Below are 26474 nucleotides of genomic sequence, written 5' to 3'. Positions count from 1 at the left end.
AATGTAATCACAAATTGCGGAGAAATTCAAGGTTTTCTCAGACCTAGTGGTCTTTAAACTTTTGACGCCGACTGTACAACGGCCCGTAAGGAAGATCGTGCAGAGTGACTTTATGGAGACTCTCGATACACAGTAAGTCACAGAATTCTTTACCGCATATTAGACCACATTGGCAAGCTTATCTCTTTTCTTTTTTTGCATTGCGCAATTATACGAAACAATTGGCAGCACGTTACACTCTAACATTTGAAGGCAAAAGGCTGCTCCACACTTGGTAATGCATTAAGTTATAAAATTTTGCACCGCACTTCCTGCAAGAGCCAATGAGTCGCAGAGACACACAATAAATTACTCTGACATTATCACTTGATTGCAATGTTCCTACCCAGGGGCGTAGCCAGAAATTTTTTTTCGGGGGGGGGGGGGGGGGGTTCAACCATACTTTATGCACGTTCGTGCGTGCGTTTGTATGAGCGCGTGTATATATACGCAAGCAAAACTGAAAAATTTCGGGGGGGGGTGAACCCCCCCCCCTTCGGCTACGCCCCTGTTCCTCCCCTTCACTGAAGCTTTCTGCAGGACACACGGCGTTGCAGTGCCTCCAGGACTGGCCCACTTTTAACCGATCGACGATGTCAAAATGATTTTGGTGATCTGTGACATCACCATGGAGAAAGTCACGAGGGTGTTTGGACAGGGCCTTGCAATACCTTGCAGGCCTCACAAAGTCTAGCAAAATCTCGTGCAAGTCTCGTGGACGGGAGTGCCAACATAGCCACTAAAGGCTGGTTATTGGAAAACTGACAGTGCCACACTGATGTTGGTTCTTCTGTTAGAACTTAGGAGAGGATTTGCTTTGTAATCATTGCTATTTACTCTCACTTTTTTTAATGCTTTACATGAAAGTCATTAATGTTGAGAAAAAAAAAACGACAGAATAAAGGTGCCATAAGTTAACCATCTATCACATGCAATGCCTAGCCAGCACTGATGATGTCATAATTATATATATAGGGATAGAAAAAGCAGTGCTGTTTTGTTTTACAAAGCCTGCTCCACTTCAGCCAGACATCTTGCCTTTTAAGCACCATCATGGCATCATTAGGCTGGTCATCTCAGGGTAATGTGAAATTGCTAGCTGTATTGGAATTGTATTGGTTGCAGTATAAGAAATGGCACGTACTGTATTAGTAGAGTAAGCAGTTGCCTGTTATTTATCACCTAACACTGTTACACAACACAGCTGACATTCGTTAAATCCCAACAATTATTAACACAGCCAACATTAGCCTGAAAGTTTTGCTGTGCGAATGAGAAGATGAATGAGCATCGAAACCAGCTTCCAGCAGTAGACACATATGGTTGGCAATAAACTTATCAACTACACTGAATCTGGGTGTACACCTAATTTGCACATGCTACTACTTACCAAGACAAAAAAAAGCCGGCAGATCCCACGCATTGTGGGAATCGATGTACTGCGAAGCAGCCAGCAAAGAGCTGCATACATCGTCTTGTATGTCATTGAGAAAAATGCGTGTCATGGTTTTCATGTTAACTCCTATTATTTATGTTCGTCACACAGTAACGTCGCGCAATACCAACTCTGGAGTCGATCAAGCTAGAGAAACGGCCGCCAGCGCCCCATGAGCGTGGCACGCAAGTCATGCTGTACATGACATACATGTCATGACTTTCATGTTAACTCGTGTTATTTATGTTCCTCACACGGTCACGTCGCAAGATATCAATTTTGGTGTATATCAAGCTAGCGAAACGGCCGCCAGCACCCCATGAGCGTGGCACGTAAGTCATGCTGTACATGACATGCGTGTCATGATTTTCATGTTAACTCGTGTTTTTATGTTCGTCACACAGTCACGTCGCAAGATACCAATTTTGGTGTATATCAAACTAGCGAAACGGCCGCCAGCGCCCCATGAGCGTGGCACGTAAGTCATGCTGTACGTGACATGCGTGTCATGATTTTCATGTTCACTCGTGTTTTTATGTTCGCCACACAGTCACGTCGCGCAATACCAATTTCGGGGTAGAGCAAGCTAGCGAAATGGCCGCCAGGCTCCATGAGCGTGGCACGTAAGTCATGCTGTACATGAGATGCGTGTCATGATTTTCATGTTAACTCGTGTTATTTATGTACTTTACACAGTCACGTCACAAGATACCAATTTTGGTGTATATAAATCTAGCGAAACCGCCGCCAGCGCCCGATAAGCGTGGCACGTAAGTCATGCTGTACATGACATGCGTGTCATGATTTTCATGTTAATTCGTGTTATTTATGTTCGTTACACAGTCACGTCGCGCAATACCAATTTCGGGGTAGATCAAGCTAGCGAAACCGCTGCCAGCGCCCCATGAGCGTGGCACGTGAGTCATGCTGTACATGACATGCGTGTCATGATTTTCATGTTAACTCGTGTTATTTATGTACTTTACACAGTCACGTCACAAGATACCAATTTTAGTGTATATAAATCTAGCGAAACCGCCGCCAGCGCCCGATGAGCGTGGCACGTAAGTCATGCTGTACATGACATGCGTGTCATGATTTTCATGTTAATTCGTGTTATTTATGTTCGTTACACAGTCACGTCGCGCAATACCAATTTCGGGGTAGATCAAGCTAGCGAAACCGCTGCCAGCGCCCCATGAGCGTGGCACGTGAGTCATGCTGTACATGACATGCGTGTCATGATTTTCATGTTAGCTCGTGTTATTTATGTTCGTTACACCGTCACGTCACAAGATACCAATTTTGGTGTATATAAATCTAGCGAAACCGCCGCCAGTGCCCCATGAGCGTGGCACGTAAGTCATGCTGTACATGACATACATGTCATGACTTTTCATGTTAACTCGTGTTTTTATTTTCGCCACACAGTCACGTCGCGCAATACCAATTTCGGGGTAGAGCAAGCTAGCGAAATGGCCGCCAGCGCCCCATGAGCGTGGCACGTAAGTCGTGCTGTGCATGACATGCGAGTCATGATTGTCATGTTAACTCGTGTTTTTATGTTCGTCACACAGTCACGTCACAGGATACCAATTTTGGTGTATATAAATCTAGCGAAACCGCCGCCAGCGCCCCATGAGCGTGACACGTGAGTCATGCTGTACATGACATGCGTGTCATGATTTTCATGTTAGCTCGTGTTATTTATGTTCGTTACACCGTCACGTCACAAGATACCAATTTTGGTGTATATAAATCTAGCGAAACCGCCGCCAGTGCCCCATGAGCGTGGCACGTAAGTCATGCTGTACATGACATACATGTCATGACTTTCATGTTAACTCGTGTTTTTATTTTCGCCACACAGTCACGTCGCGCAATACCAATTTCGGGGTAGAGCAAGCTAGCGAAATGGCCGCCAGCGCCCCATGAGCGTGGCACGTAAGTCGTGCTGTGCATGACATGCGAGTCATGATTGTCATGTTAACTCGTGTTTTTATGTTCGTCACACAGTCACGTCACAGGATACCAATTTTGGTGTATATAAATCTAGCGAAACCGCCGCCAGCGCCCCATGAGCGTGGCACGTAAGTCATGCTGTACATGACATGCGTGTCATGATTGTCATGTTAACTCGTGTTTTTATGTTCGTCACACAGTCACGTCGCGCAATACCAATTTTGTGGTAGATCAAGCTAGCGAAACGGCCGCCAGCGCACCATGAGCGTGGCACATAAGTCATGCTGTACATGACATGCGTGTCATGATTTTCATGTTATCTCGTGTTATTTATGTTCGTTACACGGTCGCGTCGCAAGATACCAATTTTGGTGTATATAAAGCTAGCGAAACGGCCGCCAGCACACCATGAGCGTAGCATGTAAATCATGCTGTACATGACATGCGTGTCATGATTTTCCTGTTATGACTTGTCATTCACGTTCGTCATGCAGTCATGTTACGCCATACCAATTTTGGTGCACATTCGATAAACCAAGCGACCAGGAGAGCACAAAGTCGTAGGCGGCTAGATAGATAGATAGATAGATAGATACGCTCAAAGTCGCAGAAGTTCGCTAAGAAATGCTTCGCATTTAAAAAAATGTTTGAAAAAGATTTATGATGAATTTTATATAAAAAAATGTCTCTTCAATCACAGTACATTTTTTTACACGTCAGTTGCCATCATGGCTATAATCCAGTGGTGCAGGCAGAAATTTTTTTCGGGGGGGGGGGGGCACATTCTCGATCCGACGTGAGGTCCGGCCAGATAAGTGTGGTCGAGTGTCATTTTCTGCTCTGTATACCATGGCAGAAAAAAAATTCGGGAGGGAGGGGGGGCATGGGCCCGGTGTGCCCCCCCCCCCAGGATACGCCCCTGCTATAATCTGATTAAAATATGCAGAAAGAAATTGTTAATTAGTATAAGCGTGTTTTTGAAGAGAAGTAATACATTTTCTGAGGAACACAATCCCATTTTCTTGACTGCATTTACTGCCGTATCACCTACCACATTTCACATTCCATACAAGATTGACTGGCTCTCAGCATGCATATGCACTACAACACTTGTTGTTGATCTAAAAATGAAGTTCAGTTTCTAATCTAGCACTTGCACTATCAACTTCAGTCCTAAGGTAATTTTTTTTCTTTAGTACGCTATATTACAGAGCTGGAAAAGACTGCTGCGAGGAGTACTGAACGGAGCAGAGCCAAAGATTAATAAACATGGAATGTGCAAGCCATCTCGCTCCAGGAAACACCAACGAAGTGCTGAATAATCGTTTCGAGATAGCCAATGAAGTGCAAACTGAGCTGGATCTACACATTCTGAGTCATCTGTGTGTCCTGTATCTCTTTCCTTCCTGGACAGAGGGCATATTAGAAACATTTCACTTCCCAATATTTATGAAGGCACACAGTGTAATGTATTTGCCGAAGTAGGCTTGCATCGTTAAGAAACTCACAATGAATCATGCATCACAGCTGGTATCTCACAATGTGCTCAGAACAGTGTTTCATATACCTACAAATAAGCTTCACAAGTTCTCCACTGCTTAGCAAAAAAAGTGAAATATATGAGAGCATTTTCAGATGTCACAAGATTCTACTGAAGTAGTGCGAGAGAAGTACTGCAGACAAGAAAAAATTGCTTACAATAAGATACAATAAAATACAGTCAATTCAATTATGAATCTATCCCATTTCCACAAGAAGTTGGAATAAATATCAAATGCTTTTCAATGTTTCAGCTCAAGAAACGTATAACCCATCAAATAGCATCAGAAGAAACGATGTGAACATAATGCAACGTGCATGTGTTCTCACTTTTTTTTTTATTTATTTTTGTTCAGTGCATTTAACTGTTTCCTCCACTACATGTTGGAAGACGCAAGATTACAGGAGCATCAGGTCACCAGTTTTTCAGCTCACTAGTAATATGACCATCACTACTCTTTGCACTGCAATTACATTGCATTAAGAATATACAGCACACACAACATACTGTTTTCTCATGCAGTCTACAACCCACAAGGAAAAATCACGTTAGTTTAACTGTAGCAATGTCCTGCAAAGCAACTGCTGCAATATACACCTGAAAAGCAAACCTAGCTCACAGATGGGAAAAAATAATCTATGTGGCTGAAGTGAGCACAGAACAACACCACATGCCCAGCCGTAATTATGAATGCAATGAAATATGTACCGCATGTAGTTGCCATATCTGCCTCATCATAATCATAAAATACCATAAATGTGAATCATTACAACCATAATTATCCATCATTACTACTCTACAACACATTTTTCCTGTTTACTTGAAGACATCGCGGTTATCTAGTCTTGTTGAAACTACTATGTTCACTGAAAAATTAAAACGTTTGGAAAGGAATCACACTTTCCATTGTGCGTATACGTGAGAAGGAGTTTTGGTGATCATCCTGTGTAAGAACATTTTCAACAGAGTTAATTAAAAAGTGCAATATGGGGCTGGAATAGAGCTGCTGCAGTGCACACGGCAGTAGGGCATTTCTTCGTTTTCATGTGTATGCTGAATATTTCATGTACTACAGGAAATAAAATCAGTTGTGAGTGAGTGCTAATATGTGTCACCTTCTGTCCGTGTCTTCTCGTGCTGTTTTTTTTTGTTTCAATACGCATGCAAGATGCCCTCCAATTCAATTTCATGCAATTTAATAATGTTGACATCAGCTTATAAGGTGATGACGGGTCCGAATCCTGCAACATACCATAACCCAACAGGTCATGTTAAAAGTGGCTGCAGACAACAAGCGGTACAAGGACCACACACAACCACTACCTGTAGTTTCAGCTTCTCAAGGAATCAGGTGACGAGAACTGTGCACACCTGTCACAAATTATTTAGAGCTGCCAAACACTACTACTCTCCGAAGTATGGTTATACACATTCAGACTGATGACAGACTTAAACCATGCGATGGAGATTCGACTGCTGCATTTGCAACTATTGCTTTGTGACTTGAGTGCAGAGCACGTTTTTCTGGTCACAAGTTTACTCAATAAAGAGTTTGATTCTAACAGTGTTAGTACTATTTGCTCCTACATCATCACTATTAGCACCTTTGGGTGGTCATTTTGGAGTGCTCCAGAGATAATCATCTTGTTTGGGTTGTCTACAGCAGGGTGGCCAGGTTTGGCTACTTTGCATCAAAATGGCTACTTTTTCAGGCTGTCCATCGTCACTGCGAATCCAACGCGGGCACTTTCATTTCAACCAAATGATCGAAACGTTTGTATGTTGCAGTTTCAGCTAGAACGGGAGTTGCGCAATCTACAAGCGGAAGCTATAAGTGTATGAAACCAATCGTCAATTTCTGGACGAAGATATAAAGCTACAAAGAAATGTCCCGGCAGAAATCCTATGGCACATCTTGCAGAGAGAGCCATTAAGCAGCTTGCCCTGCTGATCCTAAACACAGAGATCCAGCGACTTTTCTTACTTGACAACCTTGACTACAAGTGGCCTCAGGAAAAGAATGATAAGTCTGTCGGTCTCGATTCTACGGATCAAATTGGGATTAGGACTGAGGAACAGTTCCAGCTTTGATATCCCCGGTGAATGACTGCCAAAATTAACGCAAACATATTACACCTGAACTGCAGCTGCGATTCCAATTGTGTGATAGTGTTCAAGTGTGTCTTGTTCTCTCCAATTTGAGCAAAATTATCAAGATTATCAATACCTGGTGATGTTTTAGCCACTGGCTTTCGAGTAGGCGCTAACAAAACCCGGTGACCTAGGCGTCTTTCAAGCCCCCAAAATTGAATTTGGTACTTGCATTACATAAAGGAAAGGTTTTTGAATATGTGGCTGATACTCGAGGACTGTTTCTTGGCCTCATTTTGCAGACCACTTATTGCTGAATGCTACTTTAAGCCGTAATTGGAAGTGAACAGGACAATTGAAAGCGCTCTGCATCGAAGGCGCTCTGCACTCATCGGCATTAGAAGTCGGATACCCGATGAACTTCTTTGCAATTTCTTAGGGTTAAGTGGAGACTGCGACTAAGGAATGTTTACTGCCTGTATATCATCATCACGCAAGGAATGATTGCTAAACTGACTATAATTTGTGTTTAAATCGATCGAGCAACTGATTTTGACAATACAGCCGTTACTTCTAGTCCTTCTAAGAAAAGTTACGCAGGACACATGAAGAGAGTTTAATTTTCGGTACAGCGCAAGAAACATTGTTCTCCTGCGCGAAACAATTGCTAAAGTCAACCATTTATCCTTGAATATCCTCAATTCTTATTTCGAAGTGATCACGTTGAACAAATTCACATTTTCGGCAAAATGCTTTTGGATTTATTCATGTAAATAAGATTGTCACAGTTGTTTTCACGCATGCTAGGCTACTTTTGACAGCATTTACTGCCCTTGGCATAAGTTGGCTACTTTTTCTCGTTTTGACCTGGCAATTCTGGTCTAAAGAAAGCACTAACTGCATTTGATTGATTGTTTCAGGTTGCTGAAATACGACTGAAGTGGTGTCCACCAATGAATTCACAGAAATTGCAGTATCTGGCTTGTTTGCTGCATCACAAGCACTACACAGCTTCAGTTAGCGCACCATATGTGGTGTCTGCTCGGCCATCGAGGTGGTTTAATAAGTGTGCTGTTATGTTTTGTGCGCATCAAACTGACGATAGCAAAGTGGCGATTTTCCCACTGGTGACATCTTCGTCTTGCTTGAGTTGAGAAGCAAAGGGCGACAGCATCTTTAACACAGTGCTGAAAATTTGTGCAGCACTTTCTTGCAAGTGACCGCCACTGTCGCGATCGCCTTCATAGGTCACCATTTTTTGTCCGGCTCACCACTCTCACCTCTTGCGTGATGACGTGGCATTCGCTTGAGCGTCAAAGGACATTGTCCTTGGCTGTCATTTGCTTCCCTTTTGCTGTTCAAGAAAGTGAGTCACATTTCAGTTGGTGCATGCTTTCTGGAGTGTCTTGCAATCCAACTCAGAGAATCAGACAGGCCATTCCAATTTGCCAGATGTGGCAGGTGCCAACCTGTAAAGATTAAAGCTTGTAAAGATTCTAGTGATACGCGTGGGAATAGCATGCATTTTAGAATCAATAAACCTGAGAACAAAACTTTTATGGGGTATGTACTCACGTTATCAATGATAGTTTACCTTTAAACGTGGCTCACAAGCAGCAGCAAACTAGTATCAGCATAGACTTAACAGGAATACATTCATTTTAAACCACGCTGCCTTTTTCAGCAACCTGTTGTAGTTAACTTCGCTGCTTCAGGAATTTGTATGAATGAACTCGTTCAAGGCAAGCACTTCTTTGACTGTCCTTTTACTGACATTAAAAGGGCATGGTTCCGCACTTACGAGTAAAGGTGTTTCACAAACAGAACTACCTCTTTCTGAATCTTGACACTACGCTTGCAAAATGATAGAAAAGGCCCAAATTGGTAAACTTTGCAAGAAATATTTCGCAGTGCGGGCAGTAATGTAATTACACAGCATAGTTAATGCTGTGAAAACCTGGCACTGCAGAGAAACGAAAAAAAAAAAAAAAACGAGCTGCTCTTACCCATAACTTGAACTCTCACGTGAGAATGTTGACGTTGCCATTGCCGTAACATTAGCTCACAGCCATGGGCTCGCACAGTAGGATGTTATAGTGTGCGTTTTAATTACCTGCTTTTCACTTCCTTCTTTCTTTTTTTCACATTATCGCGTTGTCTGACCATTTACTACACCCCCAGCTGTAATTAGAGAATATCTGCCCCAACGAGGGTGAAAAGGTCCCTGGTCAAAAGTGCTTATCACTGTAGTCATAGTGTTGCGTGGAATTCGAAATACACTTGCGTTCCCTCAATTACAGCTGCTCATCTTCCACCCCCTCGCTTTCGAACAGTTAATCCAGTCCGTCCTCGTATCCTGCAGTTACCGGTACGGCTGAGAAATGCGCTTAGAAATCCGTCCCCTTCTGAGAATGTACCTGACAACGCCGAATACAGTTCGAGTCTGCAAAGTCGCACAAATATACTAAGAGCAAGCGCTTTGATCTTGAAGCCCGCTTGCAACTGAGCATTCCGAACACGGCGATAATAAAACCACGTGTTCCAAACAAACAAAGCATGCAAGCTGGGCCTAGCGGTGCCAGCGGCGGTGCTGTATGTTACTCGCAGGCCTCCGGTACGCACGCCACGCAGACTACAAAAATAGCAATATATTTGTTCATTTGTTTTTTTTTTGAAATAAATAACAATGCGATGTTACACAGCGCAAAACCATGTGTATGCGGCCTACACTCGAAACATTCTAATTTCTATGCATGCAGCGCCGCATTTTTTTGGCATTTGTACTCTACGCATTATTCCAATAAATTGATTTAATATGTAGCACTTGGCCATAGTAAAATTGTTCGCCGTGAACGACGACGCTGAGAATGGCTCGAGCTACAGTAGCTCGAGCGCTGCATGCGAACACGCGCACCCTCTCATACATCTGCTATGCCTGTCTTTCAGCTCCTATTTGCATGAGGGACATTAGCGCACAGTAGCGGCGCTATGTTCTCAAACATAATTTTTTTTGTAATTGGCGTTCTTAGACATTAATAACTTTCACTTTCTGCAGATATTATAATTATTTTAAAGCAAACTGGGCGAACGTAAATTTGGAGTAACAATAATTATGTTTAGTAACTTTAATATAAACAAAACTGAGAAGGTGGCGCTACCTATGTAATTCCTTCTAATCTGCTTCTTTGGCTTCAGCATCATTGGGTAAGCATTGCGATGAGACGGGTTTTCGAACAGGAACAGGAAGTCATTTCTCAAACCAGCAGAGGGCTGCCGAGCTGTGAAGGCTTCATAAACCCCCTTCGAACGTCGCTGATCGTTTGCAGTGTCGAAGTTGTGCTCTTGGAAATTTGCCGGGGCTCGGAATAGTCAAGACTTCAGCGTGAGTATTGCATTCCACCTCTACGGATCTGAAGGAGCACCTCATCTGTAGCAGGCATCCTGAAGTGGCGCGTTTCATTTATTGGTTTTCTTTTTAAGCCTAACCTACTGAATTGGAACACCCGTTCGTGCTATTGTCTGCGCGTGCAGTCTTCAGCCATGTTATCGTGTTCTCTAATATGAGGTCTAGTGTTCACCCCTTTGTTCTTTCCTGGCTTCCATTCGGCATTGTTTGTTAACGCTTGTCTCTTGGACGTTGCCGCTACGAGAAGTCATTTGTTTGGCTTTTGTCATGCGGGGGGGCTACTAATAACTTCTGACCGAATGACTTGGCGCTTCCTTATTAAGCTTACCTTTTATCGGTGCGGTGCACGACCACTGCGTCTTGCGTTCAATGTTTTTTTACCGTCCATGCTTATCCGCTCTTGCGACGCGCCTGACGTGTTGCATTTCATGCTCGATAGTGGACACTGCGTTATTTTCCTGTCATGGCCGCTACCTAGCGACAGTTCTTTTTCTCGCCGATATTGCAACACGCTGTCAAAATTTGGCTACATTTCGATTCGTTTCAAGCGCCGGTGACTGATAGTGGCAGTGACAGCGCTAGTGTTGCCTCTAATGGCCGCGTTGACTAGTCAACCCACGTGGTTATTGTTTCTACCACGCGTATCTGATCCCAAGGAAAAGGACTACTCTGGCTTTTATTGCCACTGCGGTTGCTAACCTGTAGCTGCTATTTCTTACAACCGCGCCTTGGTCTTTCTCAGATGCCGAACATCAAGCTTCAGAGCTCCGACGGGGAAGTCTTCGACGTTGACGTCGACATAGCGAAGGCGTCCGTCACCATCAAGACTATGCTGGAAGGTAAGTGTATTCGCAGCTCATTCATTGTCTTCATTTGGCGTGCAATGCGTTCATTTAATGTAGTCGTCGGGGCTTTCAGCGCACAAGCTGCGCGAAGCCGCGTGCACCAGCGTCCGTGACATGTCGAGGCGAGCTAACAAAACTGAACCACAGGGGTGTCTGTTTCTTTTTTTCTTGTGCGTTTGTGTATTTCTTGTTTTGGGTCGCACATTCGCGTCATGACTTCGGTAGATTTTGCTGCGACCATAGCTTTACTGGCACGCATTCAAAAGCTTTGCCCCATTCTCTCCCATTCTCAGCCCAATGCCTGTGCAATTCATTCATTCATTGAATGCACTTACAAGTTCCTACAAAAAACTGACAACATCAACGCTAGGCGAACCTACTCGTTTCACATTGCCACAGATGTGTCAAGTTTTTAGTGTGAATGTCGCTGTTCATGTTGGTGGAGGGGGTCAGCCAGTGTCTTCGTGAGCCTGGTAATCGTAGGTTTGCTGCTTCACCAAGCACCTTAGGTGCTCCTTCCTGAAGGTCGCGGTAATGCTGGCCACAGGCATGCTTGTGCCCACCTGACTCGAATGAGACGTTCCGATAAATCGACTGGAGCCATAACTTCATAAAGTGTCTAGTGTGGAAGCCCTGCAATGTCCACCCATAAGTTCGCTAGATCAGTCGTGCACTCGTCGGCCTTGTTGCTACATGGTCATGGACAATTCAAACTAACTGTTCGTTTCCACTGTTGCATGCCATGTCTGCATGTTTTTGGCTTTCAAGAGCCCCAGCTTTGACAACCACTCACATGGTTGCCACTTGAGCAACATTCTGTGAAAGGGAGGCACAAGACATGCAGGACAGGGCGGCTGCCTTCACGTCCATGGGTGGCAGTCATCCTGTCCTTCATGTCGGTGTTCTTGTTGTGCCTTTTCTAAGAGATGCCAGCACTAGCCTAGCTGCGCGTTTAAGTCTACACATTCAGGTTTATATTCTGCTTTGCGATTTATTGGTCTAGTCTCATCTGTGCATGCACGTGCATTTCCACCAATTTTTCATACTTGCACTGCAACAAGTATGCCTCTGACCGTTCGGAAACCATTCAATAGCTCCAACATGATCTGTGCTAGGCTTTTAGCTTTCATCGGGTGCCCCTGTTGTCCCCTTTGAATGAAAACTGGTTTAGATAACTTAACTGCCACCAGCTACATGGTCTTTTCTGTTCATGCAGTGTGTTCGCACATGCAAACATCATACATGCCCTTCACCACATTCTTTGTGGCAAGCATTAATCCTGGAAATGCGTGGAGAGCCGTAGGCGTGTTGCACATAGCAAGTCAATCCATACGGGATGTTAACTTTGCGATGGGCTGTTCCAGGATGTGCATCCTATTTCACTCGTAGTGTTCATTGTCTTGTTTGCTTTCAAAAACTGCGTTCTGCTCCAAACCTTGCCATGTCGCAATTTTTAGTCTCTGCTTCTAAAGAAAATAGGTAGCAGGTTCACTTTGGATCAGTTTTGCAATCTCCTGTGTTCAACGTACTGCGCTTGTTTATTGCATCCTCAGCTGTACTTCGTGTAGTACCTTAGAAGTGCTGGGTTATGTACACAGGGGTCCACTGTTAAAGGGAACATCGGAGCGTGTGGCGGCCGTCGGCTGCAACAAGATTCACGCAGATGCAGTGAGCACCGTGTCCGGTGCTCTTTCGTTGCGTCAACGGTTTGCTTCGCAACGATTCACAGCGCGGAAGCAGACGGAGCACACTCGCACTGCGCCTGCGCGAAACTCGTTGCAGCCGCTTGCCGGCGGTGGCGCCGAGCTGCCGCTACACGATCCGATGTTCCCGTTAACAGTGGCCGCCTGTGTACATGGGTGGGTTCCCATAAAAGTGCTGCAAAGGCGGCTTTGCCCGCCTTTGGGTGCCCCTGTCCTTCACAAAAGTAGCCCCCTTTAATACAGGGGGGGGGGGGGGCTAATAAGTGTGGACATTCGTTGTGGTTTATAGACCTTTCTGGCGGCTGTCATTAGCTTTGTAAACGAGTGCCTACAAATTTCGCAAGCGTTGCCACCTGCCTTTGTATCTGCTTACCTACTCGTAGGCGTTTACCAACCTGGAAAATTTGCGGAATTTTATAAAACTTGTCTGGATCATGGAAACTTGACTCGTGACAGTCTGTGCAACTGTTGTCAAAACATTCACCTTTGATCAATGCTTAAGCATGCCTTTTTCTGCAGCTGCTGTGAACGGCTCAGCAGAAGCGTAAAAAAACAGGCAGTGCATACTGTTCACGTTACTCATGCCGATAAATTTGTCCTCCTTTGTCTTGACTGTGACCTCTGCACAGCTTGAAGGCATGCTGGTTTGGCCAGAGGCACTTTGAGCAGGGTCTTGCCGGGCCACATCAAGTGCATTCAGTGTCTGTGCAATGGCAGGTGTCCTCGGTTCTGCACTCAATTTTTGAAAGTTCCTTACCGCCACCCTGGCTCGTTTCCACTTCAGATAGTCGCAAGGGTTCATAAGTGGGCTAGTTGGTTCATTTACATTATGGCAGAACAGCACAAAATACGGGATGTTGAAACACACGGGACTCTGCACTGTCCTGTGTTTCACTGTCCCATACTTTGCACTGTACTGCCACAATGATGCAGTTTTCCGAGCAGGCTTGCCAGTTGTGTAATATGCTCGAAACCATCATTAAAGGGACACTAAAGAGAAACAATGAATTGGTTTAGATTGATAGTGTGCTCGGAGAACTCTTGTGTAGTCTATTTCGCCACCATAGGTTTATTATTGGAGGAGAAAACAAAGTTCAAAGTATCATTTTTAAATTTCGCACCGCGCTTTGCAATTCGTGACGTAAGGATTTCAGAGCATTTAGCGTATTTTGGCGCCACTGGCTCGACAAAATTTCCACAAATTCGTTATGTCAAGTCTCTGGCCCCCTCGGAGGACAATGTACTTCTATTTAACAGATTAGGAACTACGTAGGACCAAGCAGGCGCCGTCAAAAATGTGATGTCACGGCAAATGGTGCGGGAATTCCAAGGTGGCGTCGCCACCTGTATTTTCTTTATGCGCGTTTTCTCGCTTATTAAGACGAGTGGTGTTTTTGGTATCGTGGAAGACTACTTTACTAATGCGAGAAATCTTTTTGCTCTTTAGTGTCCCTTTAAAAAAAAAAGGTGGCAAGGTTGTGGGAATAACGAAAATTTAGACACCCTGGTATGATTGCGCAGTCTCCCACAAACTATAGGCCATGTGTGCCCTAGCTCCTGCCACTGCAGCAGTTTCCTGGCAGGGACCCAACCGCCTATTTCTCATGCTTGTTTGACCATTTGTGCTTTTTTGGACAGACCTTACTGACAAGGCCTGGTGAGTGTGCATGCATATCTTTTGCAAATTTTTTTGCAAAGCTGCCTCGGTCGATGTTCATCTAAAACAAAGCACCCTCCTTGTATGTTCAACCAGTAGCGTTCACCTTGTGGTGGTAGAGGTGGGTTGTTCAACATCGTATTTGCTGTGTGCATAGGCATACTGATGCTTTGTGGTGTGTATGCACAGCCCTTTTGTCTGGTGATACGCAGTCTATTTTGCCGTTGTACACTTCACTGCACCTATTCTATTGTGGGTAGTAGCCACTATCCTTGTTCAGCTGTATGCTTGCAGCTTTCTTGCCGGGATAGCCTTCGAATAGTGTGCTGGCTGCATGTTGTAAATAATTCTAGACTAGACGTAGTGATTACAGCATAAAATCGCAGCCCTTTATTTTTTCACGGTCTTCAACAAGTCATGTTCCTGTCCCCTTTCATTCTTGCACTTTAATGATGTAATGTTTCCCCTTGTATACATTGCTGCAAACCATTCGCCAAGCGGGGTGCCACACAAAGCTTATAGCTGTCTTCAGTATGAAACTGCAAAGCCTACACCATCAGATAAGTATCGCCCCTCCACCCCAAGTTCCAGCATTTTAAAGCTTCCTTAGCATGGCTTGTTGAACCACGTTCGCTTTGTAGCGGTGTGCGCACACCCACCCAGACAGCATGGATATGCTCTCCTGTGTTCTCTCACCCCAATGGCAGTCAGTCTGGTAGGAAGTTGTCTACTCAAGTTGCGTTGTAACTTATGTGGATTAAAACCTTGCACCATGCCACTCTGCCTCTGCTCACTAGGATTTGAATTTGCGTGCTGCTGTTAGCAGTTTGTACCATTGGTTTCACATAGACGAGCTTGGAAACTTTGTTAGCTTTGTTGTGTGCTGTGTCTTAACTGTTTCGTCGTCTTGCAGACCTGGGCATGGATGATGACGAAGATGAGGTGGTCCCACTGCCTAATGTCAACTCGGCCATCCTCAAGAAGGTGATCCATTGGGCCACATACCACAAGGAGGACCCACCCCCACCAGAGGATGACGAGAACAAGGAAAAGCGCACGGATGACATCTCCTCCTGGGACGCAGACTTTCTCAAGGTGGACCAAGGCACCCTCTTCGAGCTTATTCTGGTCGGTATTCTCTTCGTAATAGACATTGTTGAAAAAGAGCGTCCTCTTCTGTGCAGTAGCTGAACCAAAAATTTAGGTAGCAAAACTATATTCTATTCAGATAAAAGTGCTTCGTGGCCAGCCGTGCGGTGCTTCAGCACTTGCATTTCACAAGATAGCACTAATTCTGCCCAGACAGTACTCTTACAGTTACGGTACAGTCGCCGACCGATAAATCGGACACCGATAATTCGGACATGCTCGGTAATTCGGACAGTCGCGCGGCACCGCCGATGATCCCATAGAAGTACAGTGGAACTTCGATTATACGACTTTCAGGGGACCGCGCAAAATCGTCGTATAATCCGGGCGTCGTATAATCGAAAAACCGAGAATATAGGCAGTGACGGTCATTTTTGCCCCACAACAGCGGGCACATAATGCCTAAGAAAGTCCGCGGCACAAACGTACGCTGCTCCGAGGAACGTAGATTAAATTAATTGAAAAAATGACAACCACGCATTTTATCGGAGGTGTGAACGAACCTTTATTTCTCACCTTTTAAAAAAATCTGTGATTTTCTTCTGAGAGTTTGCCCAGCCACGACGCATCAGCTTTCTTTCGATAGCTGCAACATCTGGCAGCAAGACGCCGATCTCATCGCGTGCGCAAGCAAACCGCCGAATGTGGTCGACGTAGCACAACACGTCCGCGTAAGTCGGAACGGACACGCTAGCCTCTGCAGCGTCGTCCATCTCTTCCTCGTCGGAAGTTCCCGCAGTGTCGGGACGCACAGTTTCGATAATGTCATCCAGCGACACTTCACTGCACACTGCAACGTCGTCGTCGGCACCAACATAGTCCGCGAAAGATCCAGGCAGCTCCAGGCTGCCGAACTCTGGTTCATCGTCAACAGGCAGTGCAGCTTCACTGGTAGAACAAGCACCACTTCTATTAAAGCCGCAGTGCCTGAAGGAGTTGGCGATAGTTTCTGGCGTGACTGCGTCCCATGCACTAGCAATGTAGTGCATTGCGTCAAGCACAGAAAGCTTCTTATCCAACTGCTTGCGTTCCATGCCCGCCAGCCGACGCTGCACCAGAAACTTCCGATATTTCTGTTTCATGCACTTGATGACGCCAGCGTCAAGTGGCTGCAGCTGGCTAGTGCAATTGGGGGGCAGAAATACAACTTTCACATTTCTCAAATGCGACATATCTGATGGATGGCATGGCGCATTGTCAAGCAGAAGAAGAATCTTTCTGTTCTTAGCCCCCATTTTGAAGTCCAGCTGCTGCAGATATGTAGAAAACATAGCAGCCGTCATCCAGGCTTTCCGGTTGAACGTGTACTGGCACGGCAGCCTTTTCAAATTCTTGAAGCATCGCGGCTTCTCAAACTTGCCGATCACGAGGGCAGGAAGCTTTTCAGAGCCGTCTTCATTAGCGCAAAGCAATACGGTAAGACGCTCTTTGCTTCGCTTACCCCCGTGACAGCTCTCTCCTTTGAATGCCAATGTCTGTTCTGGCTGCATATTATAAAATAATCCAGTTTCGTCTGCGTTGAACACGTCGGACGGTTTGTATTCCCGTATCAATTCCGGCAGCAATGCAGTCCACTTTTCTACAGTGTCGGAGCTGACTGACGCGCTCTCTCCACAGCAGCGGCTGTACACAACTCCACTGCGTTTTTTAAAGCGATCCAACCAGCCATTGGAGGCTTTAAAGTCGTCAATGCCGCAGCGCAATGCAACTGTCTCAGCCTTCTCCTTCAAAATTGCGCCATCCACGGCGATTCCTGAACTGCGGGCCTGACGCAACCACTCAACGAGGGCCTTCTCCATGGCAGCATATTTGCCATCTTTCGCGGCCTTCCTGTTCAGGCCGAACTTTGCCGCATTTAGTAGGATGCTGTCCTTCTTCGCGAGGATCGTTTTCAGCGACGACTCGGGAATGTTCAGGTCGCGGGCAATGCTGGCCTTTGTTGCTCCGTTCCGCTTCTCTGCCTCCTCGATTATGCGAAGCTTTTCTCCGAGCGTCAGCGGTTTTCGGTTCCGCGACATTGCGAGACGCAGCACTCGCAACCAAAAGTTCGAAAGCTTCCTCGCACACCAATGACCGAACACAGAAAATTTTGCACGTGGACACAGCAGCTGCGGCGCAGCACAACCAACCGATGAGGCAAACACGTGAAGGAATGGCTGAATGGCAGCACGGCAGTAGGCCTATTCGATTTGCAAGCTTCGACCAATCGCGAGCGGCTAAAACGCCCCAGCCCTCTGGTAGCTAGACAGCGGCGAGTTCCGGTTCCCGCGGCTGTCGCAAACATTGGCTCAACAATCGCCGTTCAACACGTCCGGTATAACGACACGAAATGTAGTGAAAGTTATCGTATACTAGAAAGCGAGCTCGAGATTATCTGCCATGTTATCTGCTCACAACGGTCACTGCGGTCACAACGGTCACGGTCACTACAAAACCACCCAAAAGGAGAGAGAGAAAAAAAAAAAAAAGGCGACAACGGAAGTGCGCAGTGCAATGCGACAAAACGAATGCGCTCCGGCTGGCTCCGGCCAACGTTGGCTCTGGCTAGCTATGGCCGACCGCGTGTCGAAAAATTGAAGAGGCCCTGTGGTGGCAGCGCGGATACGAACTCGGTTCCTCGGTTTCCCGACTTTTTTCGCCCGGCCGCAGTGTGTTTGCGTGCCAGCCCGCGTCATCGTAGGTCTTTTTTTTTCTCGGACAGTCCAGCAAAGCGTCGTACGAGGCGGGGCCGGCGTAAAATTGCGTCGTACAATTGAGGTTTTTAATACATTATTTCTATGGGGGTTTTGCCGGGACCAAGCCAATTCGTCGTAAAACGCGGGTCGTCGCAGGACCGGGGGACGTATAATCGAAGTTCCACTGTAATGTGTAAAGACGACCGATATTTCGGACAGCTGCGAGATCTACATTCGATAATCCGGACCCTGTCCGAGACTGTCGCGCACGCCGAATCGCCAGCCATTATCTCCTCCGGCACCCATACCATGCAAAGTATGGCCTCAGAGATCAAAACGAAAGCTAATTGGAGATCTATGAGGCTCTATTTCGATCGCTACTTTATGCCTCAGATTTGGGATTGGAAATGCTGATCTTGGAGGCACTGGTCAACTGTGGGAAATCATATCGACATCGCGAACATCCTACATTCCGGTTCCTGTATCCCCGCGCTGCGCTGCTATCGCCGCCATTTTGTCGAATGCGTCTGCGGTAAAGCGTTCTGCGCGCGCGTTCATTTTTATCTTGCAACTTGCTTTATTTTACGCTCTGCTGTCTCAAAAGATCTGAGTTAAATGGTGCCAACGGTGCCCTCACAGCCAGCGCCGAAGGCCGCGCCGACAACGAAAGGCGGCAGATACATTCAACTGCCGATTTTTCGGACGCCCGGTTATCCGGACATGCTCGAAAATTCGGATGCTTTCGCGGCACCGTCACCAGCCCCATAGACGTCAGTGGTCAAGAACGTCAGAAATTTCGGACGCTAAAACTCTTCGGCGTCCGATTTTTCGGACTTTCTGCCCAAATTGCAGGTTCGAAAGGCAATAATTGAAGCCCGCATCTCTGCCGCGTCTATCATCTCGTAGGTTCGAACCAGCGCTTTTGCGAGTCGGCCTGTTTGCGACAGTAGCAGAGTCCGAAAGTCAGCTTTGTCGCGATGCGCCAGTACGGCTCATTCGCTGACGAGCCTTACGATAAGCATCTTCAGTCAACTGCTCGATAGTGCATGTGGCCTGGGGCAGTTGCATGCGTAGTGCACGCATTTAATAGGCGAGAACCCAAACGCGCCGCGCCGCCATTCATGCTGCCTCTTTGTGGGACCGCTAAGTGCGCCGCACAGACGCGTTGCCTTCACGAACGGAACCAGCTCGTCATCGTACAGCGATCGCATCACACTGGCGGAGATACAGGCGGACTTGGTTGCACGTAAGCGGAAGTGCGGGCAGCAACGCATTGACAACTTTTTTCGGCCACCGGGACCTTGAAGTGTCAATAAAAGTTTTTTTTTTTTCTGGCGCATTCGTTTTTTCGGACATTCGATAATTCGGACTTATTTACGTTCCCCGTGGAGTCCGAATTATCGGTCGTCGACTGTACTCTCTTGGTGGGTGGAAATCTGTTACACAGAACCGCTGTTTAAATGGAACTATTGCCTCCGCTATGATTGGTCTCGTACTTGTATTCTCGGGGCCGGAAGTGCTGCCCCAGTTGCACCAATCTGGCCTGCCGGGCACAAACTGCAATTTCCGTGAAAATTTACCATTGGCAGTGCAAAGCACCAAATCGACTAGTCTTATCGCGTCGACCGAGCAACACTGAGCGTTGCCTACACAAAGGACGCAGCCGCATCCATGCCCAGTGTCATTCAGGCACGTTGTATTTGGGATAGCTCGTGGTTCATTTCGGGTATGTTTTTATTGACATGAACATTCTTCATTCATCTAGTCAAGTGTAGCGATCCAAAGCATAGCTTATCTCTTTTTCTCCAAGTATTCCTCTGTCATCTGTGATGTTTTAAGGATGGGATCATGTGTACAGTGGAACCCCGCTGTTACGTTCCTCACTGCAGTTTTCCCGGCTGTTACGTTGTTTTTCATCGGTCCCGGCATAGCTCCCATAGGATCCCATGTATTGCGAACCCCGCTGTTACGTCGCAACTGTGGGCCCGTTCCGGCATGATGCGTCGCAACCTGGGACGCCGAACCCATATAATTTCTCACAATAATACCTAGAGGGAAACCTGGCGCCACAGTCTATGCGAATTTAAAGGGGTACTGACACCTTTTTTTGAAGGAGTTTACTCCGCCATACCAACCTCCTGCATGTAGAGACGGCTCTGAGCAAGTGTGAAGCTCAGCAAATGCTGATAAGATATTTTAATTTGATATTAAAGTCAATTTTTCCATGACGCATCTACTGACATCGACACTAGCTCGACGTCAGGCTGCAGTACTAATTCCGGTGACTTCATGCAGCGGTCTGGCTAGTTGTGGTGACGTCGGGTACCAAAACTTCCAAGATGGCCGCTTGTGCGTCATCAAAACTTCCAAAATGGCCGCTTGTACGTCACCAATGGAGCCACGGCGCGGAGCGGCCGTGGAAACGTCGCTATATATTGTGCAAGCACCTGACAAGAAGCTCGTATCGTGTTGTGACGTCAGGGTACAGTAGGAACCGAAACTAGCTTTTAAAAACATACTGTAATTACTTTTCCAAGGCGCAGTCGCGCTTAGCAATACCTTTTCTAGGCTCTTGGGGTCTTGACCTTTCATTTGATGCAAAAAAAACAACTGAAAATATTTGTGTCAGTACCCCTTTAAGGGGATATGTGGGCCTTTGAAAAACATTTTTCAAAATTTGAGTTAGAATGATGAAAATTTCAAGGTTTATGTAGTTTTCTATGCTGATCTTAAATACACAGCTTGTTTTAATGTATGTTATACCATTCTTCCTTAACAGAGACATTTTGGTAAAAATCTTTTGTCTTTCCAAAAAAATGTACTGCATAGTTTTTGCTAAACTCCATGTCATTATAACCTACTGTAACCAAGGAGTGCCAAACAAGTTTCGTCATTCTAGCTTGTCTAGAACAAAAGTTGTAGGCATTTGAAGTTCATGTTTGCAGTACCAGCTCAATTACTTTGATCAAAAGTGACATTTGTTTTAATAAATAACATTATCTTGCATTACTTGGTAGTAGTACGGCACTTACCAAACACTTAGGTTCTAAACAAAAGAAGAATGATTAAAATTGGACTTGTGGAAGCTGAGAAAACGTGATCAGAAGATTGCACACTGGCTGAAAAAATGAAACTGAGAAAATCAGAAAAGACTGAAAGCATTGTTTTTAAGGGGGGAAGAGGCACTTTGACATGAAGCATCTTTTTATTTAAGTTAGGATGATGAAAACTTCGGTGATCATGTATTTACATGTGTAAACATCAAATATGAACTCGGTTTTTATGTAGCCCTTATGACAATTTTTTAAATTAATCATTCATTAAAATTTCGTTTAATCACCTTTTTGATATATTGGCTACTCGGATCCTGCTGAATTAAATGTCATTGCATTCTACAGTTATCAGAGTTCAAAAAGCAAATTTTATGGTTCTAGCTTTCCCACAACAAAAGTTAGAAGCTTCAAAGTTCGCCATTCGATTACCGAGAAAATATATTTGTTATTTTCTCTCGTAAAAACTTACGCTTTTCTATAGTAACATATGACACTTTGTTGCGCTCACTAAACATCCAGCTTTTCAGTAATACAAAAATGATCAAAATCAAGTGCACCAAAGCTGAGAAACGCTCGCTAAAAAAATGAAAGGTGGCCAAAAAATTGAAACTGAGAAAAAAGCAAAAAACAAAGCTCTGTATCTTCAAGGAGCGCTGCACAAGTAAAAATGCTTTACTTTGGAAATGCCTTAGAAGACACCAGGAGAGTAGTTTATCACATTTTCCAATCGAAACTGCCCCAGTGCATGTCCTTTCAAGCAGTTTGTTGATTGCGGAGAAGTCGACGATGCCGTAGTTAGCCGCCGACGGGTCAGAGCCCTCGCACGCTGTTGCGAGTGTCCGCAGCTTGCGCTCGCTAGCGGAAGTTGCCGATAAGCCGGAGATCTTATCTTCAGTCTTTTTCTGCTGTTGCGCACGATCGGCGCTAGTCAAGAACGTCGTGTCGATCCTTCTACCACGCTGCCTATCACTGACGTCGTCGAGGCGGCCGCCGACACAGGTGAAGTCGGCATTTCGACCGATGAATCGCGTTCCCCCGCCACGCCGTCCTCCGCTAGATGCGCTTCTGATGCACTCGAGCCGTGATCTCGCTTTTTTTTTTTTTCGAATTTATGAGCGCTGCGCAACTTTCGATGTGGCTTCGCCATGATCAAAGTTCCAAAACGCGGCCGAGAGCGTAGGCCTAATTCACTCCCGGCGGCTGCGGCGCACTTTGTCTAGCTCGCTTGGCGCCGTGCCAGTAAGCCGCCGCAACGTGCAGTCTTTGTTGAGGATGATAACGCCTGCTCCAGTTTCTTGCCAGCTTGCGCGGGTTGGAACTTTACGGACGAAAATCGACGAGAACCAATTATACTACGGCGACATCACTTGCCGCTTTGCGTGCACTGTAGCAGACAGCGCGGGAGGCCCGACGAATCGGAAGGCGTTATTTAGTCACATGGGCTCACTGTGCCAATAGGCTCACGCGGAGGGACCTTTTTTTGGCGCGGATTTTCTACATGAATTCTGAGTGGACGGAAACAAGGGCGGCGGGATATTCAAGAAAAAGCGCGGCTCTTTCGAATGCGACCAAGATGGCTGCCGTAGGGAACGTAGAACGGCAACAGCGCAGCGCTGAATAAGCCAGTTTTTTACGCGTTCATCGCTAAAAATTTAGCTCGCTGATGGCACATAAAATGCTGTCACGGCTAAAATACTGATCTAAGACGAATGAAAATTGGCGAGGTTATGCATCAGTAGCGGCAGAATCCAAATAAAACATTTTCAAAAATTAGATTTTTTTTCTGATTTTCGGTCTCAAAGACCCGCTTCCCCCCTTAAGGGGAGACGCGGGTCTTGGAACGGTCAAAAATGGTCAAAAAATCGATTTTTCGCAAAGCTTATTTTCGAGGCGTTTGTACTTCTGAGCACCTACTCTCAAATTGCTAACGCTAAATTCGGTCGGGAAACGCGATAAAATCGGCTTTCAAAGCACCCCGGCAGCACTAAAATGTCCCCAAAAGGACGAAATTTGTTCGAACTTCCCGCGCGCGCCATGAGCGTTGCAGCGGGCCGAGCGCCGCCATCTTGGGCTAGATTTGAAGCTGTTTTCTTTGTGCACATTTTGCGCCATCTCAAAATGGCGTCGCTCAAGCAGAACGGCCGCCGTCGCGGGTTTTCTGAAGGTCGTTTCCAGGCCACTGATTGGCTCTCACGCGGCGCGCTTTTCAAGCGCGCCTTTCCGAGTCTCCCATTGGCTGGCGCGACCGACACGTCATTTTTTTTTCTTTGTGTTTGGTTCTCCGCCGTGGCTGTCCGTTTGTGTGCGCCTGCTTTTGCGATCGTGCGTGTTTCTCGACGGACCGTGTCTCTACTTTGTGCCGGTAGTTTTTCCACGCGATCGAGATGCCTGGAGACTCTCGTCTGAAACCATCGACGCAACGACCTTTTGGAAGCCGTAAAAAACGGGCTTGGAACAAGAAGGCGCCGGCTACAAGTGCACCGTCGGCAGCGGAGTTGGAGTCGCGGCCGGACCCTTTGGACCTGCCGGGAACTTCAACTGACGACACCGTGGGACCAAGTTCGACTAGCGAAACACTTCGGGTTGATGCCGCGTACTACTCAACGGCGGAGCAGGCGCAGCGAGTTGAGAGATCGGCGCAAACGAAGACCGTTCTGTCTGGAAAGTCGGCTACCCAGCGCAAGTTCGACCTTCTTGGAGTAAGCGCGGAGTGCCAGACCGGTGACGCCAGGACCGATTTTTTGCTCGTCGATATGAAAGTTTTGAATAACTTTTTTGCACAAGCGAAGTGCGACAAATGCGACGCAAAAAGTCTCAGCGTGAGGAAGGCAACGGACAAGGAGTACGGCCTTGCGGTAAAGCTTATTTTTTCTTGCAGCAGTTGTGATTTCGAGAAGAAGCAATTTTCTTCTCCGAGAGTGAGCGGAACTGCCACCATCACTCCCTTCGAAGTCAACATGAGGGCCATGAAGGGGATACAGATGATAGGCAAAGGTGTTACTGCCCTTTCGGACTTTTGTGCGTGTATGAACCTTTCGCACCGAGGCTTGCACCACAAGACGTTTCAGGGACACCTAAAAAGTTTAGTGAAAGCCTGCGAAAACACAGCGACTGAAAGTGAAGCTGCTAGTGTGGCAGTAATAAAAGAGCTGTATACAGACTTCCTGAACCCCATAGGGAACATCGATGTTGTGTTCGACGGCTCATGGATGACGCGAGGTCGGAGCTCACACATGGGTGTGGGCTGCATCATTGAGCTCTACACTGGCCTTGTAATTGACCATGTTGTTTACTCAAACTTTTGTCTCGGCTGTGCCCTGGGACCACAGCCGCAAGACGAAGGGTACACCGACTGGCTGGCAACCCACGAGTGCCAACGAAACATCGAATGCAACTCTGGCCGCATGGAAGTAGAGGCTGCGCTGACCATGTTTCAGAGGTCCTGGGCCAAGCATGGTCTGCGCTACACGACTGTGCTCTCTGATGGAGACAGCCGCACTTTTCATGCCTTGTCCGAAGCCGAGGTGTACGGCTTTATCCAAATAGACAAAAAGGACTGCATCAACCATGTCCACAAGCGAATGGGTGCAGCTTTACGGAACCTTGTGGACAAAAAGGAGGCTCAGGGTGAGTCTCTTGGGGGTAGAGGAAAGCTCACACAAGAGAAGATCAAGAAGATCGCGAATTACTACGGATATGCCCTGAGGAGCAATATCAATGACGTGCCAGCTATGAAGAGGGCAGTCGAAGCTACACTGCTGCACATGACATCGACAGATGATGCACCAAAGCACTCAAAGTGCCCCGAGGGTGCTAGCTCTTGGTGCAAGTACAATAGAGCCTTGGCCAATGGGGAGAGTCCACCTTCACACAAGAATGCCCTGCCGGCTTGTGTTGGGGCTGCTCTGGAGCCAGTCTTTGCGAGGCTCAGTGATGAGAGCCTGCTGGCACGGTGCTGTGAAGGGAAGACCCAGAACGCGAGTGAGAGTCTTCATTCGGTCATCTGGACCCAAACTTTAAAGAATGGGAACGCTTCGCTGGAAAGTGTGAAGCGAGCTGCCGCTGAGGCTGTTGCCATCTACAACCAAGGAAGAAGGGCAACCAACGAGTCCATTGCTGCAAGTTTGGGCTATATTGCTGGGGATTGCCTTGTTCGACGAAGCCTAGAAAAAGACTCTCTGCGTTTACGCAAGGCAAATGCAACTCATCTGAAGAGCACCAACACAAAAAAGACTCTTGCAAGGAGACACAAAACGGGTGCAACTGAAGATTACAGTCCTGGACTACTTTGAAGGTATTCTCTCAAGCATAGCAACCTATTACCCAGGGTAACATGCTGCCTAACATCTAGAAGGTTCTTCCTAAAGACTGAAAAGACATGAGCAGCCAGTCGCTTGAGCCTCATACCCCATGGCTTTTCCAGAACCCCCCAGCCGCTTGTCATGGTGGGGTTTTGATCATGCTTTGCACATTGGAAAATTTTTTTAGATATGATTCCTTGGGTGGAACAAGACACTTTCTGTTTTGTTTTGAAGGGAAACAGATGGGGAACATGTGAATAAAATTTATGGTTAAAGGTTCCTTTTAGAAATTTATACAGTGCGTGTCAATCTTCAAACGCGATTTTCTCAGCTTCACATTTTTTGCCAACTTGACCAGCCTTACGGATCTTTTCATTATGTTTTTGTAAGGTAATTTTGATAAATTTTATACCGTTGAATTCGTAAGAAATAGGACTGTGGAGCTATGCTATTTTTTTGTGGCTAAGATGAACATATGAAATTTTGTGAACAATAATGTGAGCTAATTGCATTTCAAGATTACACAATGTCAATACAATTGAAAGTTCTTATATGATGATATATCTCAGTGACAATATAAATAGCATAGCTCCACATGGCAGGTCTTTGGCTACAGCT

The 26474-nt window shown here is 46.2% G+C and overlaps 1 protein-coding gene across 2 annotated transcripts in view; it reads left to right on the top strand.

The window, feature by feature from the left end:
* The first annotated feature begins 10285 nt into the window (after positions 1-10285).
* The window catches only part of LOC119383624 (S-phase kinase-associated protein 1), a 37484-nt gene continuing 21295 nt past the window's right edge, over positions 10286-26474 (top strand). Inside the window, exons 1-3 of one of the 2 annotated variants that reach the window (XM_037651883.2) lie at positions 10286-10449; positions 11216-11312; positions 15592-15806. In XM_037651883.2, coding sequence (XP_037507811.1) covers positions 11216-11312; positions 15592-15806 — 312 coding nt within the window. In that variant the 5' untranslated portion in view covers positions 10286-10449. Of the gene's footprint in view, positions 10454-11215; positions 11313-15591; positions 15807-26474 lie in introns of both variants that reach the window. The other variant, XM_049412599.1, reaches the window with a different exon arrangement.

Source organism: Rhipicephalus sanguineus, chromosome 2 (assembly GCF_013339695.2).
Source record: "Rhipicephalus sanguineus isolate Rsan-2018 chromosome 2, BIME_Rsan_1.4, whole genome shotgun sequence".
Lineage (NCBI taxonomy): Eukaryota > Metazoa > Arthropoda > Arachnida > Ixodida > Ixodidae > Rhipicephalus > Rhipicephalus sanguineus.
Note: the sequence above shows the minus strand (reverse complement) of the source record. Positions and strands in the feature narration are given on the sequence as shown.